General features: G+C 34.2%; 1 protein-coding gene across 1 annotated transcript in view; it reads right to left on the reverse strand.

Annotated features, from left to right (window-relative positions):
- Positions 1-21089, reverse strand: part of LOC131478772 (lysine-specific demethylase 6A-like) — a 94210-nt gene that overhangs the window by 15719 nt on the left and 57402 nt on the right. The window contains 12 exon segments of the mRNA XM_058659344.1: positions 314-443; positions 2797-3569; positions 8226-8606; positions 9564-9662; positions 10787-10879; positions 12038-12172; positions 12643-12862; positions 13081-13179; positions 13843-13969; positions 15475-15568; positions 17821-17855; positions 19705-19759. Of these exon segments, the coding sequence (XP_058515327.1) occupies positions 314-443; positions 2797-3569; positions 8226-8606; positions 9564-9662; positions 10787-10879; positions 12038-12172; positions 12643-12862; positions 13081-13179; positions 13843-13969; positions 15475-15568; positions 17821-17855; positions 19705-19759 (2241 nt within the window).

Here is a 21089-nt window from a genome sequence, read left to right on the forward strand (position 1 = left end):
TAGTTGGGCTATTTTGTGTGTTTTGCAATTACTTTACTTTAGGAAGGTAAATGCAATTGTAAATGCACCATGTGAATACACATTGAAGTACTCTTGCAACATCTGGTTAAATATAAACAAACTGGTGAAGTCCCACTTTAACATAATAATCATTTCTAATGGTAAATATAAACATTATTTTTTGAAACATTTGCCTGTGAAAGGAAATTTTATGTTTTTTAAAGGGCATCTGCATTAATTTAAAAATGTATCTGTCTCATGAATTACGACAAGACTAAGTTCACATATTTATTTCTAGTTTGTTGAGACTCACATAAATACTAGGTGTGGGTGGATTCAACTTCTCTTTAGGCAAGGGAGGATAAGGTGAAGTTGGTGGTCTTGGAGGTGGACATTTATCCAACAAAATGTGATTATTAGACAAGCCATTTTTACCTAGATTTCTTTTTCAAAAGGCAGAAGAAAAACAACATCTGTAAATTTATATTCAAAACAAAGACTTCTATATGACATCTTAGACAATGGACAGTTTATTTGCATTACCCAAGATTGCAAACTTCACAAAGTAAAGTGATTCACTTTATAGGCATAAGTGCAATTGTAATACTTTCTTACACTGTACATAGTTGTTATTTATAAGTAACTGTATTAAATATTTTCCTTAGATGTTACTTAATATGTTGTAAATTGTTTATAGTTCTTCTGTGGATATTTTATTATAAGATAGTATAAACTGCTGTTTGAAAGCTCAGTTTCATGCCAGGTCTTTCTCAAGGCCTAACTAGTTTCTTTATTTCTGAGTCTAGGTTTCTTCAAATATGCAGCCTGAGAAAAACCAAGTATTCCAGGGTATTCACTTTGTGCCATTACTATCTGTTGTGAGCGTTTGCGGAGTGAACTAATAATCAGGAGACATGTCTGTGTGTATCTCCTTGCCTTCTAAACAGATAAAAAACAAGTATCTTGGACAAAGGCAGTTACAAAATATTTCTATCTTCTTAAAATTTTGTGTTTATTAACTTCCTGTGAGAAAGTAGTGTTATAGCTAGCAGAGACAGAGGGAAAGATCTTCCACCTGCTGGTTTACTTCCCAGGTGGTTGCAATGGCTGCAACTGAGCCAGTCTGAAGCCAGGAACCAGGAGCCTCTTCGTGGTCTCCCACGCGGGTGCAGGGTCCCAAGGCTTTGGGCCGTCCTCGACTGCTTTCCCAGGCCACCCTCGACTGCTTTCCCAGGCCACAAGCAGGGAGCTGGATGGGAAGTGGAGCTGCCGGGACCAGAACCGGCGCCCATATGGGATCCCGGGGCTTTCAAGGCGAGGAACTTAACCACTACACTATCTTGCCAAACCTGGCTAAATGCTTTCTTTATTTCAAATTACCTCAAAATGAAACCAAATATTAAAACTCTTAAACTATTAAGAAGTAGGAAAGCTGCTAATTTCACTTGTGTAAAATTTTGTACAAAAATTTCAGCAATAACAAGAAAGATAACCATGAAATCTCAGTAACAGACTTTATAGTTTGTAGTCAACTTTCTAAGTTGAAATCCAAAGTTATTAAATGAACGGTACAAATATGTCAAGAATAATCTTTAGACTGTGTGACTGAAGACTATTTGCTTTTACGTTTTAATTTAAATCCAGAAAAATATCTTCAAAAATTCAATTAAATTATGTATCATTTTATTTATTTTTAAATGTTATAGAAAGCTTTGTGATCAACTCACTTTTGCTTTTCTATATGAAATATTTATGACTCAGATTATTTATTGAATTGAAGATTTTAATTCTTTTGTGTTTAATCTGTACAGTATTAATTTATTATGTGAGAAAACTGCTACAATGCTAATGAGTAAAGCGGTCATTTGGCTGTGTAGTTAAGATATGTCACAGAGTGAGTTGATTTGATTGTTAATTATGACTCCTGATTCCAGAATTTCATAAATGTATAACAGAATTTGGCTGTAATAGCTCAGGTCATTCATACAAAACCTTAATCATATTAACAACTCCAGGTTATGCTTCAATTGGTTCTGGTTGTTACACACATATTGGCAATGAACCAGATATATTGTCTGTGCTCTCAACTGAAAAAAAAAAAACCTGGAATAGGCTCTAATTCTTTAAGAAATATTCCAAGAATTAAAAACACTGAGTAAATATATTATATGGCAAGTGAATGATAGCATAAAAAAAGTTTTCCAAAAACAAAAGTATTTTTAATCTCTGAATCTTGGGATAAGAGATCAAAACCAATTTTTAAATCTATGAGATTACTCAATTATCAGAATATGATTGTCTTTATCAGAATGTATAATAGTTTATAACATGCCTAAATGTTCACAGCATTTGACTCTCTTGTGCACAGTTCTACAATATGACAAAATGTCTTGTCAAATTTAAGCAAAAAAAATAATAATCTTAGTGAAACAGGGGACTATTTTTCTAGCACTTCATATTGCTGAAAAAAGAAGAAAACAGATTAGTAGGAGCATCTAGGAATTTCAATCCTAGAATACGGTAATCCCCCCTGCAAAACAAAACCTTGTCAACAACCTATTAACTTCATTAGCATCAGAAAAAGTAGTAAACTCTGAGGTAAAACTGTTTATACAATAGGCTTTCACATCTGAGACATTATTGTCGTTATATGCAAACAATGCATGAAAACAACTTTTGAAATTGCTATCTTGGATAACTGTAACCTTCCTTTCACTAAAAATATTGAAAATCTCATGTTTTATAATACGTTCAGTAATTAATATTTCACTCTTTGATTCAGCTTCCCATACTTACCTGCATGTCTTTAGAATGTCAGTTGAACTGGAATATATGGATACAGACATTGATGGTATTTTTTGAGCAGATTTTTGACTATCTAGAGAAATATCAGCTTTCATAGAACTCTGGATGTTCTCTGGTCCTTCTACGCTAACTGTATGCGATCCACTGTGAGGGCTGTTAAGGTTGGTAGTAGTTTGTGTGCTTGGCTGTTGAGTGGATTTTGGAGTTGATGATGTTGAAATAGCTGAAGAAGGTGAAGAGGCAACAGAATCATCCGTCATTGTATGAAAAGCAGGGTGAGTACTGTTGACTTTCTCACAAGTCCCAATATTCAAATGTCCAATTGCTTTCCTAATCAACAGGGCAGAGGCCTGAGGACTGTCTTCAATGAGTAAGTTAGATGCTACAGAATCTCCATGGGTGGGATTGGAAACAGCAACTGCTGCCATCTGATGCAAATCATTAGAAAGTCTCTTGACACCAGCACAGCCAATAGACGTGACTCCAACATGCCTGCTTGCTTCAGGGCTCAAGAATATATTTGTTGAAGACTTTTTCTCTTTGGTAAGTGCAATGCCTGACTGTGCGCTTGAGGTAGCAATATGAGACGAAAGGTGCTTGAGAGCTTTGCCCTGTTGAACTGAATTTCTGGGCAGAATGTAATGTCCATTCTGAGTCTGAATGCCAGAGCTAGCCACCTGCACATCTTGGGCATGCTGAGTAGAAAACAGAGGTTGATCATTATTAAGTATTGCCAAATTTGAATTGTGGCCTTTACAAATCCCCTCCAAAAAAGAAAACGAAGACATAACATTGATCTAAGTTTAACATAATGCAACTCAGAATAAATATACAGAAAATACTGAGTGTTAACATGGTAAATAAAAGTATGGCGAAAAACTTGTCATTGAACCCAAATGCCACAATTACTAAAAAATGTTCTCAGAATCAACAAACTGAAATAGTTAAAACAAGCTACATGGTACAATTCTACTTACTAATGAGCCAGAAATGTTTCTGTACAGAAAAGTCTCATAATAGAAGAACTGTACTCTAAATATAAGGTAACTATCTTGAAAATAGGTACTCTATATGTATGTACAAACAATATATTGAAGAATTAAGACAGTAATTTATTAGAGCTAAAGAATGAAAGTATATGGAAAACTAAGTAATTTTTTTACTTTGTCCCTGGTATTGCAAACTGCTGTAAGAAGATTGTCATCTTATTTTACTGATAAAAACTTTATAAACTAATTTCTTAGCATTATTTACAAAAATAAGTAAATACTAAGCCAACAACTAACTTACTTTTTGATATGAAAAGTTAAAATACTTCAAAATAAGAAAATACAAAATATGGAATAAAGACAAACAAAAAAGTAAAATAATTCTATGACTATATTCCTAACTTTCAACATGACATTTTTGAGGAATTTTAGGACACTGGAAAACATACTAGAATTAACTACTTTTTATGATTAGGTAATTTATGGTATAGTAAAGGTAAGTCTGATTTTGGGAAAAATACAATTTGACTACAGTAAGTTATATTTTGATAAAATTTGAATTTATAATTTAGCTGTAATTTCTAGTCCTTTAAAGTTTGCTGAAATTATTTTCAAACATTTGAAAACACTATGAACCTACCGTAATGTTCCTAGTTGAAAATAGCATGTATTTTTTATCTATTTTCAAATTACAAACATGAAAAATCATACAAAGTATAATTCAATGAATGAAATTTGCTATCAAATGATAAAAAGAAAATATGTAATAGTAGTTAAGATTCTTGTTCTAGAACTCAAAAAAAGGATATGACTATGACAGCAAGTGATTTCTTTAGAAAATAAGCAGAAATGTAAAATATTAACACTATCGTAACTTCTCTAGTTGGAGTATCATGTGAAAAAGAAAAAAAGGGCCAATATTAGAGAAAAGTAGTAAAATAAATAACTTTAAAACCAGTGAGGAATTACCAAATCTAATCTTTAATGATCTCAAAAGCCACAGACATAGACACACCTAGTGAAAAAACATTTAAAGAAATTAAGGCAGAATAAATCCAACATTGATTTTTCCAAAGAAACTTTTTATGTTATAGATTGAAGAAGTTCAGTGAATACTAACACTATAGCTTGAATCAGTACATTAAAGAGTCCAAACACATTTAATATGTATTTTAATACCTATATTATATTAAAAAGAAAAAGGCAACAAGAAACTACTCATGAAAACTGGAAGCCGGTGGAAAGGTAAGGACAATACAGCAAACAGGCAATGAACCAACACTGATAGAAGTAGCAGTTGGAGGTCTGGTTGCTATGTTTCTGATCTCGCTCTATGATTATGTGTCTGTTTACTGCCGTTGCCACCCAGGTGAGACCTACACTAAGTTCAAGGCTTCACTCTGGTGCAACACTGGCTTTTCCCCTTTGCTAGAGTGAATCAGGTGATACAAGAGTTCTGTTTCTCTAATGTCATTCAATGTCAAAATATTAAATCTTACATTAATGTGGTCAACTAAGTAACACTGCACAAGTTCCATGCAAAGTGGGAAATTGATTTGGTTCCCTAGGCCGTACACCTGCAGTGTACATGTGCTAGGTTGTGTACAGGACTCTTTAAGTGGATCCTGTTGGCTTCAGACGCATCAGAACCTTCACTCAATGCTGACACCAATGTAACGGAGACGAACATATCCAGATGCACACGAGCATAATCTGCCCGATTATTGTGATCAAACAACATACCTTAAATAACATCTTTATGGGGCAAAAAACATACATAATGCTTTTGTTTTTGCTATATTACACTGTTCCTCTGTGAGGCATATGTGTCTTTTTCTCCAGCTCATCTTTTGATCCTACTGGCAGAACTCCTTATCTCTTCTATTAAATACTGTATTGGGAAGAAGAAGCTAATTTTTAAAACCTGGCTACTGTTTTACATAACTGGCCTACTCTTCAGACTAATTGATACAGCAAGTACCCAAGTGTGTGGACATTCTCTCTTCAACAGTCATGCACAACAACAGGCCTTAGGATACATACTTACAACAAGAAGGAAGTTGTGTGGTGTTTTTATTTACAAAATCTGTCACCTTTAGCTATCTTTAAGTGATCCGATCACTGAGATGAACATTAAAGCAGTTTATGTTTAGCATATCTGGTTTTGAAATTTGCACAGTACGGGCCCAGCATGATAGTGTAATGGTTAAGATTCTCACCTTGCATGCACCACAACACCATGTGGACACCGGTTCTAATCCCGGCAGCTCCACTTCCCATCCAGCTCCCTGCTTGTGGCCTGGGAAAGCAGTCGAGGACGGCCCAAAGCCTTGGGAACCTGCACCCGCTTGGGGGATGTATGGGAGGTTAGAAAGAAAATGCTGCATTCTGGCTTCAGATTAGCTAGGCTCCAACTGAATCAAGAGACAGAAGATCTTTCTCTTTGTGTCTCCTGTTTGTAAAATTTACTTTTCTGGTAAACTAAATAAATCTTTAAAAAAAATAAAAATAAACTGTATAGAATAAGACTTCTTTGCTCAAGATCAAAAAATGGACAACATCAGGTATTGGTGAGAATGTAGAAAAAAAATCAATCTCACTCATTACAGAATGATACTCAAAATGGTATAGCCAGTTTAGAAAACTAGTAATTTGTTAAAAAACCATCAATCATAAGCATATATAAACTTAACCACTGTAAGAATATTTCTTCCTTTTTTTAAAAATGAAATGGTATTTGCACATCATCCTGAATGTCTAAATGTCTCTGAAGTGCTAACTTTTAAAGCCAACTCTTTTTAAAGATTAAATTTATTTTTATTGGATGGTCAGACATACAGATGAGAAGGGAGACAGAAAGAAAGATTTTTTCCACCTGCTGGTTCTCTCCTTAAGTGGCTACAATTGCCAGTGTTACGCTGATCCAAAGCCAGGAGCCCTGAACCTCTTCCAGGTCTCCCACGCGGGTGCAGGGTCCCAAGGCTTTGGGCCGTCCTCGACTGCTTTCCCAGGCCACAAGCAGGGAGCTGGACGGGAAGTGGAGCTGCCGGGATTAGAACCGGCGCCCATATGGGATCCCGGGGCTTTCAGGGCGAGGACTAAAACCACTATGCTACCATGCCAGGCCCTCAAATTTTCAATTATGCACATAGTTTAATAGTTTTCCTAAAGTTTGTGACAGTGATATATTTGTTGCTCAATTTAAGCTTTCAACGCTTTTCTATGTAAAGCACAGTAGAACAATAGGGGTTAAATCAATTGAAAATATTCCTATTAAAACAAATGCACATGAACATTTGTTTGTTTTCTGTATAACTTCTGATTTCCAGAATTAACCTTGAAGAACATCAGTAGGTAAAGAGATAAATAAATCACTTTGGAAGATGTATACATTGGAATATTATAGCACTGAATGACATGGAGAAGATCTTAAAGTGCAAAAGTCTATCGAAAAACATATAAACCTCAAGTTTCCAACTGCTGAACATTACAAAAAAAGCAACAGAAAATAAAATAGTGTCAGAAGTTTTGTCACATTCATCATGGATAAATAAACTACAAGGTATTTTTAGAAAAGAGAAATTATTTTCTTTGATACTGTAAAGACAAATGCATTTCATCAGCAAATGTGACAATCAGTCCACACTAAAGATGTTAATGAAAAAAACATTTCATAATAATTTAGAGAAATTCAACAGTTTAAATTGAAAGTTAAAATGCATTCAGTGCATCTATGCTATTAAACAGATAATCTATATCACCTTAAATATGAAATTAGACATCACCTAACTTAAGCCTAGTTTATAATAAAGTGTTCAATATCTCAACAACTTATTGCATAGAATACTGAAAGTGAAAACCAGAAAACCAATTAGGAAAACCAGTTAGTTCCACAAAATCTGAAACTCTCCCAAGCTGTGTCAATCAAGTACAATGGAGTAGGCCGTTTCCTGTCATTATAATAATGCCATTTCTGCCCACTATGGGAGGCTGGTACTGCAAATCATTAATCTAGAAGAAACAGCAAATACTAAACTAACATACATTATCCCCTGAATGTAATAACACCTTTATATCATCACAAAGCAGGAAATTTAACATTTAACCATCATAAGTCAAAGAATGTCTGTAGTAAGCAATAAAGTTTTACGTGACCAGAAAGCTTTACTTAATGAGCAATAGAATTTTGAGACTTAGCAATTTGTTTTTCCTTTTATTTCCCAGAGTAAAATTACTTGCATATTCACTAGCTTTATAATTGCCATGTCAACATACATAAGTGGATGGATTATTATTATATTGTAATCCCATCCCATTTCCAGTAATTATTCAAAAGTAGTTCTAAAAATAATTTCTTGTGCTGAAAATAGCTTAAGTCAAATAAAGGTCACTATTACATCATGGCCCACAAAGTTGCTGATCATTTTTTACCTTAGCAGAGTTGGATAGTTTTCTCCATGTTGTAAGATTTATGTGCTTATGAGGTAGGATTAACATGTTTTGCAGTAGGTAAGGCATATTTCCATTACTTCCACTTTCTGTTATAGAATTATTGCCTATCAAACTAGTGTCAGTACTCCCTAGAGTTTCTGATGTGTGAAAATGGAAATAATCTGTAGGAAAAGATGCATTGGACACATGCTTTTTAAGAAAAGTAGGGTGGACTGTATGCTGAGAGACAGTAGGTACTGTGGTCAGAGCAGCAGCATATGGTTGCTGACTAGAGACAGAGTTTGTAGGCAGTGATCAATCAGCTATTGGTCCATTAGGAATTCCAGCAGTTTGTACTTGAGCAAGTCTTGTCTGTCTTATCTTCAAATACAAACAAAAAAAGCCTTTCTGTGTGATTGCAAAAATGTGTAACTGATGCACGTCTAAATTTATTGTAACATTAGATTTCATCAGGTTAGAAAGCAAAGAATAGTGTTCTAACTTATAGATATTATATATGTATATATATATACATAATATCTATACATAATATATAATCTATACATAATATAGATAATATATATTCATATCTAACTCATAGATATGATTAGTACGTGAAGATATTCCTTATTAAGATTTATAATTTGCAAATGTCTCATTAAATGCAAAAGAAACAAGCTGAAAATTACCATTTATCAAATCTGTATCATAAACTAGATAGATATCCTTTATATCTTTGATATCTTTTATATCAAAGCTTCCCAGTCAAAACTATTACAATTCATCCAAGTCAATTCAGAATAAACTTACTTAAATAAAACTGAGCATCCTACAAAGATACTTTAAAAATGTCGTGTTTTATTCAAAGTTAATCATGGCTATCCTTCATGAACAGTAGCTCAACAGCAGGCATTTGGCATAGTAGTAACTGATTCTCCTGGAACACCTGTATCCCGTAAAAACAAGCAGTTTGAATTGTTTCCACTCCATTTTGAAAACTACTGATAACTACAGTTTTCTACTTCTGGCCAATTCAGGAGAGAATTCAGTCAAATTCTACAATCTTAATGTAGCCTTTCCTAAATGTAAGCTTTAGTAGGTATGTGGGAAGAAATCAGTAACCGAGTTCTTTCTCTCTGCCTCTCAAATACAATTAGAATGCTTTTTTAAAAATCTGCTCATAACTTATATTTAAAGTTCAAACATAAAAATCACATTAATTGCGCAGAAGGCCAGAAATGAACACAAACAATTCTCTGAAGCGTATCCAAGAAATATTGTATCCAAATGAGACTCTATTCAACAGCAGTTAATCTTTGGAGAAAACATTGCACATACTTGCTGCTGTATTAAGGCAAACTGACTTTCCAACTGTTCCAGCATCAATTTCTGTGCTTGATTCAGGTGATCTTTATTTGCACGCAGTTGTTCCAAGTGCTAGCGAAAAGAATATATTCAAGTTTAATCTCAAAATGTAGAATAAGTTTATGTGATCAATCTCAAAATGAAAATTTTTAATACCCATTTCAAAAAAATAATTTTTTGAGTTAGCTATACCATGAAGGAATTAAATTTCAGGAAAAGAGGTATATTAATTTAATATGTATTAGTACAAACATGTGTACAATTTCACTGATTCTAACAGTCAAGTGGCCTCAATACCTCAACAGAGGTCAAATTAAATAATAAATGTGCCATTAGCACCTATACATAATAATAAATAAATATAAGAAATACATAGTAAATAAATAATTAGCAATAATAGACATAGGAACATAATAAACAGACATTATTAAGTGGGACATATTTAAGAGACATTTTAAAAGTAAACTATCAGACTGAGCACCACAAAATTTGTGGAGAAAAGCTAAATGACAAGATGACATATATTTCACTCATTCTCAGTAAATCTCAATCTAAAAAGGTATACACACACAGAGAGTTGACCACCATTCCATTTTAAAGATTTAATACCCTAAAAGACTTGGAAAATGCTAGTTATTTGAATATAGGAAAAGACAGGAAAAACAATTGTTTGTTGCTTTTATGCCCCGAATGAACAAAATGGCTGGCACTGGACCAGATTAAAGTCAAGAGTACAAGGGCCCAGCAGCTCCACTTCCCATCCAGCTCCCTGCTTGTGGCCTGGGAAAGCAGTCGAGGACGGCCCAAGGCCTTGGGACCCTGCACCCGTGTGGGAGACCCGGAAGAGGTTCCTGGTCCCGGCTTCGGACTGGTGCGCACCGACCGTTGCGGCTCACTTGGGGATTGAATCATCGGACGGAAGATCTTCCTCTCTGTCTCTCCTCCTCTCTGTATATCTGACTGTAATAAAATAAATAAATCTTAAAAAAAAAAAAAGTACATGCAGAGACCCAAGCAATTGTGACTTTTTCTTCTGTTTACCCACGTACATCAGCAAAGAGCTAGATTGCAAGCAGGGTAGCCAATACTACAACAAACAGTATTCATAAGGAATATTGGTGTTGCAGGTGCCAAGCTAAAAGGCTGTCCCAACACCCAAAAACTTAGCAAGAATTTGTCAAAAGAATATTTCATACCTGCAATTTCTGTGGTGTCAAATGCCAAGAGTGAACTTGTTGCTGTCCTGAATGTGAAATAGGCTGGTCACCATGCCAGTTATCATAACCATTCTGAGAAAATTTTGTTTTGAAAAATTAGGAACAGTTGTTAAACCATACCATCAACATAAGACGAGACAGATAAATAACTAGTAACTGGGAAACTTGAAGATGGCAGGATTTAAGCTTTTACATTAATATTTTGTTTGTTTTTGTTTCTTAATTACTTTATTTCCCATGACACAGGTTTACAGGATAGGGTTTATACCTCCCCAATAATTTTTATAACACCTAAAAAATACACTGCAATGAACACCTACAAAATTTGAGTGAAAAAAAGTTTGGGAATGGGCAATATTTCACATATGCCTCAAACCTTTTGAAAGATTGCCTACTACTTGCATCACTCAATTTCAGTGCTGAAGTGAAAGCAGAAATAAGAGCAAAATGGTCTGACAGCATAAATCCTATTCTATCTATACCTTTTATACTTAAAATGATGTGCTTAATGGGCTTGCAACACTGCTTAAACTATTGATGTCCACAGCATTTCATATAGATAGGAATGATTTTAGAAGACTTATTTAGTTTACTCAGCTAGAATATTTTCTCTAAAATATAAAATTTGTTTTGTTAGAGTAGATATTTATTCCTCTTTACAGAACTGGATAGAAATTCTACTTTGCTATTAAGTTATGTTTAGTGACAAAACTGCTAAGTAATTGGTGCTTGAAGGAGGTCTAAGTCCACTGCTTGAATTATGACAATTACAAGCAAAATGATCAGAAAATTAAGACAAAGGTAAGTTTCTATTTCACCTAATTAATTCCTTTGTATTACATAATTTGTTAAGCTGTACACTCTCATAGCTTTGTGGACATCACTGACTGCAATTATCAAAAATCAAAATCAAATGATTTTCAATAGCAATACACAGCTTGTGTAGAATTTTGAATTTAATAAACTACTGCGAAAGTCTCTTAAGAAGTTTTGATGTTTCTTTCAATTATATGAATTTTAATTTAAAAATCAATATCCCAGGTTTTCCCCTTATCAGAAGTTTTATTTTGTTCTAAAATATTTTTGCAGTTAAATATACAGCAACTTTAATTAAATTCAAAGGAGTTTTATATGTTTAAAAGGTAATCCTACATTTACTGTAATTAGTTTGATAACTATGGAAAGAACCTTTAAAGCTGGGCATCTACAGAACATAACCCAACTTCTCACCTGCAATGCTGTGTTCATGGCACCCTGCCTGGAGGTTAGCTCTGCGGGAATTGGTAGGCTCCATGCCTCCTCAATACTAGGAAGTAATTTAGTTTTATTCTGTAGACTACCTTGTGGAAGGTTACACAACTGAGCCTAGGAAAAATTATGTAAAAAGTAAATTTCACACAAACCTACTTGAGTAAAAGCAAGTCCACTAAATCCTTCTCAAGGTTATAGGAATCTACATTTCATACAATAAATTAAAGCTTCGGGGCCTCTGCAAAGCTTTGTTTGGGTACTTAGTGAAATCTTTTCATAAACTTGCAAGCAAAAATGAAAATCTTTTTACTTTTTAAATATGATAACAACTTAAAACAGATATCTCAATCAAAAATGTTCATGCACATTCATGCAACACTTACAAATTAGTATGCACCAACAAAATAAATGTGTAAAGAACATTTTAAGCACAATCTCTTACATAAAATGAAATGTAAACTATTTTCACAAAATATGAGAAGATATGGAAACAAGTCAAACTTAAAAACAGAAAAATGCAAACTATGGAGCCGTTTTTATCCTGGCAGTTATTCATTCAAGATATGCTACTTCAAACATTTTACCTGCAAAAATTCAATTCTTGCTGCAAGTGAAGTGGTATTAATACAACTTTTGCTTCTAGCTGCATTTAAGTAGCATTTAATGGCGTCTTGAGGTTGATTGCAGGATTCATACAGAGTGCCTAGGTCCATCCAAGCTGCTGCATGCCCATGGTCCAACTGTACAGCACAAATATATGCCTGTAAAGCATCCATAGGTTGATTTTGCTGTTGATAAAGCACACTAGAAACAAACAAAAAAAATTGTCAAAGCTGACTACTCAGTATTTACGAAAATATTTCAAAGTATAAGTATATTCAGGGTGTGGGGAGGGGTGGGGGAAATCCCAGTACCTATGAAACTAATACAATGTAATTAATGAATAATACAAAAAAGTATAAGTATATTGAAGTTATTCTATGTATCAAATAAAACATTTACATAAACACAGTCAGCCTTACCCTATTGAACACCAAGTATCTGCACTTGCTTCTGATTTATCAATAGATTGTCTGTAAGATATAAAGGCATCCTGAACTTTTCCCATACTTGAGTAACACCTAAAAGGTGAAAAATATTTATATGTAATTCTATTCATATAAATGAAATTTGTTACATCAAATACACTATAAATCAAGAAAGAAAATCTAATATACACATTTTTACACACATGGATTTTATAAATGCATGAGTAGACAGATATCTTCTATAATATACTGATAAACTAGCACTTATCAGTGAGCATTATGTAAATGATTACTCTGTATTTTATTAAATACTTGATGCTCAATTTATAATATTGAGGGTCAAATACCCTTATTTATTTATTTTTTATTTTCTTTCCTTCTTTTTTAGATTTAAAAAAAAAAAAGTTATTTTCACTGGAGTCAGAATTACAGAGAAGAGAGACAGAGAGGAAGATCCTCTATCTGATGATTCACTCCTCAAATTATTGCAACAGCTGGAGCTGAGCTGATTTCAAAGCCAGGAGCCAGGAACCTCCTCCAGGTCTCCCACGCGGGTACAGGGTCCCAAGGCCTTGGGCCATCTTCCACTGCTTTCCCAGGCCACAAGCAGGGAGCTGGATGGGAAGTGGAGCTGCTGGAAATAAACTGGAGTCCATACCAGATTCCAGCATGTGAAAGATGACAACTTTAGCCAGCAGACTACTTTGCCAGGACCATCATACACATACTTAAGTATATAAAGGAGTCTCATCTCACCTTCCAAGGAAGTACCAGGATTGGCCAGAATTTGGATCTGCCTCCAATGACTTCTGAAGATACTGAATAGCATGACTTTCCTTGGTGGCTTTATCTTCTACCAGATCCATGTTATGATGCATCCAGCCTATAAGAAAAAACAAAATGTATGTATCAATTTCTTTCATACTTTCAAGAATACCATGAAGGAAACAAACAAATGAGTTTTCTAGTAATTCATGTACCCTTAAATTGCTTATTTCCCAAAAGAAAAATTGCAAAATATGGCAAAAATAAAACTTGTTTCACAAAATATTAAATCAAGGTTGTCAAGCTGTTTCAGATAACTAAAAAAATTCCAACGACTTGGGGACTACCAAAGAATAAATGATACAGCTCCCTCTGATTTCAGAACAATCCCGTAATTAAATGAAATATTTGCTTTTCCTTAAAAACTTACCCATGCACTATGAGAATCTTATAATCCATTAGTCTGGTGCTTATTTGCAAAGAATAAGACTTATATAAATGCACTTATGTAAATTAGATAAAATGTTATATAAATAAATTGTCAAGTACATTTTTCTTGGACATTAGAAACTCCCAACACCTGCTTACAATATCATGCCAAATTAACTACTTAATGAAAAACAATAAACAATAAAACCAACATAAATTTTCAGCTACATATATATGGGAAGTATTACGTGAAAAATATGACTAAATAAGTATAATACATTTATAGGATTCTGTGTGCTATGCAATCAAGCCAGAATAACTGCTTCACAGTTGTATTAAATTCAAATTTATAAAATTATCTTAGCAGCTGCAAGGACTAAAATCAAGAGAATCCAGACTTTGTAGGTAGTGTGTTTCCCTGCTCTATCCAAACACTAGTCCCCCAAATATTTCATATTGGTACATATTTCATCATTGCAAACAAATATTGAACGGGAAATCAGCCAAACCCAACTAAATTTTCAAATGATATAGTATAGATGAAAAGACAACAAAACTCAGTTTTTTTAGAAAGTATGGTATCATCCAAAGTACAACAGTATGGTTACCTATTTTTTTTTAGATTCCTTAATCATACAATCGTTAACTTGCTAGAAAAACTGAAAATCAGATGCTTATCTATAATTTTAAGATGAAATATTTCAACTCACCATACTAGTAAAAAATGCTAAGTATCCTATATCACTAGCTATGTGAATAAACTGAAAAGAAAAAAGTATAAATATATTCATTCCAGATAAATGAAAAGAAGGGGCAAGAGTGGTAACTTGGCAGTAGGTTAAGTCCCCAGTTGGGATTCCCAGGTTCCATATCACATTGCCTTTAAAGTACTAGCCACTGTGTTTCTGATCCAGCTTCCCATTAATTTAACCTAAAAGGGACCCTTGCCACTCTCTCTTCCTGTTTACTACTGTACCTTTCAAAAACATGAAAATAGTTATTTAATGAAGAAAAAGGAATACATATAACATACAACAAATATTCCTCTAAGTTAATTAATCAAAGTATTAATCTCAAAATATCTCATTTTTCTAAATGAATGTGGACTTACAACTGAAAGGAAAAACACTGTTTTCCCAAATGAAAAAAAAAAAAGTGAAAGAAATGCATAATAAAAGTTATTTTTTTATGTACCTAATTGTTGTAGCACAGTTGCTTTTACTCGTACAGGAAGGTTTTCTTTCTGTAAAAGTTGTTCATAGGCTTCTTTAGCAGAGTGATACTTTTTCTGATGAATATGGAGAAAAAAATTAATAGAGAAACATGATAAAACAGAATCACTCTTGATCCTCAATACTTGCTCAAGCATTTTGAATGATAGGCAGAACTAAAAGTAAATAAAGCAATCACTATTCTCTATCAAAGTGGCCTTGTTTCCAAAACTAGCTAATGTAAAAGAATTTCTATAAAATGACTCTTAAAAAATCCAAAATAAAGGTGCTATTTGTTATTAGACGTAAGTTACTAAAACTAACATTCTATATAACATGTCATTAAACCAGCAACTGATACTGTGAATTATCTATGCGTAAATTAGTAAATAGAAGTATTTACAAAAAAGTTTAAAAGTTTCTAGAAAAGTGATTTGGAATAGTGGATTTTGATTTTCTTACAAAGGAGCTTCCATTCAAATGCTGCTGAACTATATTGTGAAGGGGTGCGAACCAAACCAATACTTTGCCTTGGACATCCCTGTTAGTGCATGAAGTCTCATGAGAACCAAGACTGAACAGTTAAAAACATGAACAAAAAATGATGATACCAAAATAGAACACAAAGTTTTACTTAATGTTACTTAAAGAAATTCCTTTCAAATTTAGTACATACTGAGCACACAAGACTAGGAAAAATGGTAAATAGACTGAAGTATTGTAACATATGGTATTTAATTCAAGTAGTTAGTACTCCTTTCACAAAATAGAAAAACAAGGAAAAATACTCAAAGGCCTGCAGAAACTAAAAACAAATCACCAATAAGCATGAAAGGAAAAGCTAAGAACAGGACCAGAGCAAAGTCCTTGCCTTGCATCTGCTGTATCCCATATGGGCGCCGGTTCTAATCCCGGCAGCTCCACTTCCCATCCAGCTCCCTGCTTGTGGCCTGGGAAAGCAGTCGAGGATGGCCCAAAGCCTTGGGACACTGCACCCACGTGGGAGACCCACAGGAAGCTCCTGGCTTTGGACTGGCCCAACTCCAGCCATTGTAACCATTTGGGAGTGAACCAGCACATGAGCTCTTTGTCTCTCCTTTCCCTCTGTAAGTCTCCCTAAATTTAGAGTTCATACTCCATTAGGCCATTTGGAATTGATCACAAATGAGTTATGTCTATTTTTGAAAGACACAGGAAAAATTCTGTAATGCTAACAATCAGTAAATGATAACATTATCTTTCTTTCCTAAAAAAAAATTACAGTAAAATAAAAATTTTCATACTATAGGAAACACCCCCATATACTGCATTTCAAAGGATTAACAACCAAAAAGTGTAAAGCTCTAAGCAACAAGAAATATTGGAATTGGCTGATCATTTTTCAGACATTTATTTTATGCTTATTGAGAAGGCAGATTTACTGAAAGAAGAAGAAATAGAAAGATATTCTTTCTGCTGGTTCACTTCACAAGTGACTGCAACAACCACAGCTGAGCCAACCTGTCAGGAGCCAAGAGCTTTTTCTGGGTCTCCCACTGGTGCCCATGTAGGGGGAATATTTAATCTTTAAATCATTGCTCCAGGCAAGGCTCATTAAGAATTTTTAGCCATGGGACCAGCACAGTGGCCTAGCCCCTAGAGTTCCCACCTTGAATGCACCAGGATCCCATATGGACATGGTTCAATCCCGGCAGCTCGCTTCCCATCCAGCCCCTGCTTGTGGCCTGGGAAAGCAGTTGAGGACGGCCCAAAGCCTTGGGATCCTGCACCCGCGTGGGAGACCCTGAAGAGGTTCCTGGTTCCTGGCTTCAGATCATTGCAGCACTGGCCATTGTGATCACTTGGAGAGTGAATCATTTGGCCGAAGATCTTCCTCTCTGTCTCTCCTCCTCTCTATACATCTTACTTAAAAATCAAAATAAATAAATCTTAAAGTTAAATAGAAGTTACTTCAAAAATAACCTTTAAATAGTCCATTTCAAAGTGTCCATCTATGTTAGAGAAATACACTTCTATGACACTTTGTAATTACAAGCATTCACAGAACTTTGAGAAAATAGGCCATTATACATAAAATAGTAAAAGATTTTGTAAGTGCAAGTCAAACTAAGTTTTAAATATTATACATAAGGAAGAAACTAAATCACAAAGTTTACGGCAAGTACAAAACCTGTTAAATATTTATTTACTGAGTCTCAAAATTCTTAATGTATAAAAATCATTCAGGGTGATAGTGTAAAAATCTGACAAAAAACCAGCACTGCCACATTAGTACATTTTTACTTTACTTTGGTTATATGTAAAGACGTTATTAGCTGTTATTCCTTACCTGAGTTTCATACAGCTGGGCAATGTGAAACTGAACTGCAAAAGGACCCATAGAAAATCATCAATTTCAATGTAGCACAATTTAAAAAAATAAAACAAATGTGGAAATGACATAAAAACACTAAGTAAATAAATGTGCTTAAAATGGCAAAATCAAATAAGTAGATAAATTGAGCTTTTAATAAAATGATATACATTTATCCAATATGCTGCTTTGTAGTTCTAAAAACTGTTATGGATTATAACAAGTATATAGTTCAAATAAAAATAGGAGAAATAAGTTTTATTTCAGTCCCTTGATTATATCACTTTTCTGTTGAAAGAGAAAAATCAAACATTAAAAAGTGAGATTATATCACAAGTGCTTAAAAATATGAAATATATTAAATATAGCCTGCATATTACAGCTTCTTTCATAGCTCTCCTTTATTCCTATTTCCATTGCTATAGCTTGAATTCCTCAACATCTCTAACAAAGATGACTAAAGTCTTCAGTATTTAAATTACATTTTTTCTTTTTCTAAAATTCTTAATTTTTGCTTTTAAATATCTTCCAAAATAACAGATCATACATTTCTATATCTGGCTTTTTAAAGACTCATATCCCTGACAAAGATAAAATTGTACCTAAAAAGCTTGATAAAATTGCCAATTCCTGCATTCAAGTAATGAAAATCTTGTAATTCAGTGAGCATATATGTGTAAAGCATCTCCCTTACATATATTTACCAGGCTCCTAGTATTGTACAAAAGCAAAGACTTATATATTGTTTGTATTTGTTTGCCCTTTGCAAGTTAAGAGATCTTCCTCACTATGATTTCCTAGGTTTTTTTAAATCGCACTAAGCAAATTGACAAAAACTCAACACACTGATTGCAAGAAGTCTGTTTATAAGTTAAGCAAAAAAAAAATGGACAGTCCATTTTACCTAACAATACATCATCCTACATTATTGAGTAAAGAAGTAAAGTGCAAACATACCTATATTCCTGGTTCTGTTCAATTAATTATAAATGCAGTCTCAAGTATTGTATTTCTGACCTTATCAACCCATAAAAATCAGTGTCTACTAAGAAAAGTCTCCATATTTCAATTAAGCACACTTTTTAAAAAGGATTTATTTATTTTATTTCAAAGTCAGATATACATAGAGGAGGAGAGACAGAGAGGAAGATCTTCCGTCCAATGATTCACGCCCCAAGTGAGCCGCAACAGCTAGAGCTGAGCCAATCCCAAGCCAGGAACCTCTTCGACTGATTTCCCAGGCCATAAGCAGGGAGCTGGATGCGAAACGCAGCCACAGGAATTTGAACTGGCACCATATGGCGAGGACTTTAACCACTACACTATCGTGCCGGTCCCCTCAGTTAAACACACTTCCAGGGCATAATTATAAAACTAAGAAATACTTAAAAATAAAATTTCCCCTACAGATTTAAACCAACAAAAATGCCATAAAAAATCTTACACTTAATCTACCCAAAAGTAAATACCAATGCAAACATTTTTTCCCAAAACTTATTGTCCTCCTTTGAATATTATTCTCCCAGCTAACATGACTCTAAAAAAATACATTCATATTTGTATCTTACTCATGTAATAATAATATTTTTTCTTAAGGATTTACCTGGTTTTTGGGGCGGTTAGTTTAAGGTTTGGAAAATGGCTGATCACAACACACAGAAAAGATTTTGAATTGTCAAAGTGCACAGAATGTGCAAAACACATATTTTTTAAACCTTCCATTTAAAAAGAGGCACACTACCAGGAAACAATGACTTTCAGCATAAGCTGATACAAACAACACATGTGAAAAGTGCATTCATGGCAATTCACAAAAAAAAATTTAATGAGTTAAAAAACATGTGAAGAAAAAACACTTACTTTCAGAGCTGGACAAAGTACAAGGATTGCGATCAATCAAAGCTAACTGAAAATGCTGTAATAAAGAAAAAACATATTAATGCACAGCATTTAGAGCTGTAAGAAATATTTCCATATTAGCTTCTTTTAGGCCTGCTATTAAATAAAACATATTATACAACTAAATGATAGTTTTACTCTTGAACACTGAAATATTATTAGTGAACTCCCATAAGAAAACACTGATGGGAGGGAAGAATCAATTTTATGAAATAAGCACATGAATTTACTACATGAAAAATATTCATCTGGACCTTCAAGTAAACAAAGTAATAATTTACAAAGAGGGACTAGCATCCTGGACATTGTTAAAGAGTTTCATTGTATTTTAATTTGTGGTATTGAATCATTCCTCATTAATGAGTTTTTGCATTTTAAATTAGTTCTTATCTCATGTGAGAAAAGTTTCTTAATTTCTTGTATGAATCTTCTTGATTCTGCTTTTGATTTTCACTATTTATAAAAAGCTTTGCAATTTTTAAAGAATTCTTTATTAAGCTGTCTCTCAATGTGTTTGTTTTCAAATTTAAAGATTAAAATTACTATATGCTCCTTTTATGTTCTCTTCATCATTCGTGCTATTTGTGTAACACCACATTGTATCACTTGTTTAACACCACATGTAACAACACAGTGTACTATGTACTGGTAGTATGTGCTCTGATCATTACTCAAATATGGGGAAAGAATTCAGGAAAGGTCACATTTGCTCATACCACTGTTTAGCTCTTCAAGGTGCTGATAGTCAAGATTATGCTAGGGTGTATGCTATTCTGTAATGGGTCGGGAGAGCAGAGAAATCTTCCATCTCTTTAGAATGTGTGAGCAAGATGTAAAGTATAACCTATCAAGAACATAACAGGTAACTCACAGACAGCAGACTGAATCTGCATTAAACATTAGCAAAAACCATGAAGACATACATTGAGATCCAAGAGTGATCCTGACAGCCTCTTAACAGGAGGTCATATGCACAGAGGAGGAGGGGACCCCAGAGCAGAGCAGGCGGACAGGAGGAGGCTTGTATCCCAACCCTGGAGACTCTCGGATCCTCACCAAGGACTATCAGCACGGGCACCAAGGACTACATCCCAACTGCCAAGGAGACCACGGGGAATTGGAGTGCCCTCGGAGGCCGAGAACTCTGAGGTCACCCACTCCCATTTGAATCTTCCACACGGGATGGAAGAAGCCCAAATCTTTCCTCCCGGGATCCAAGGTCATAGGAATGATAGCCAGGAGCCCTGAGCGGTCTGCAGAAACAGAAGAACAGTAAACTTCCTTCGGGACACGGGAGAGGAGCTTTCTCTGGTCCTTGCCTGGTTCCAACTTTGGGTCCCCACCCT

The sequence above is a fragment of the Ochotona princeps genome, chromosome Y, assembly GCF_030435755.1.
Source record: "Ochotona princeps isolate mOchPri1 chromosome Y, mOchPri1.hap1, whole genome shotgun sequence".
Taxonomy (NCBI): Eukaryota; Metazoa; Chordata; class Mammalia; order Lagomorpha; family Ochotonidae; genus Ochotona; species Ochotona princeps.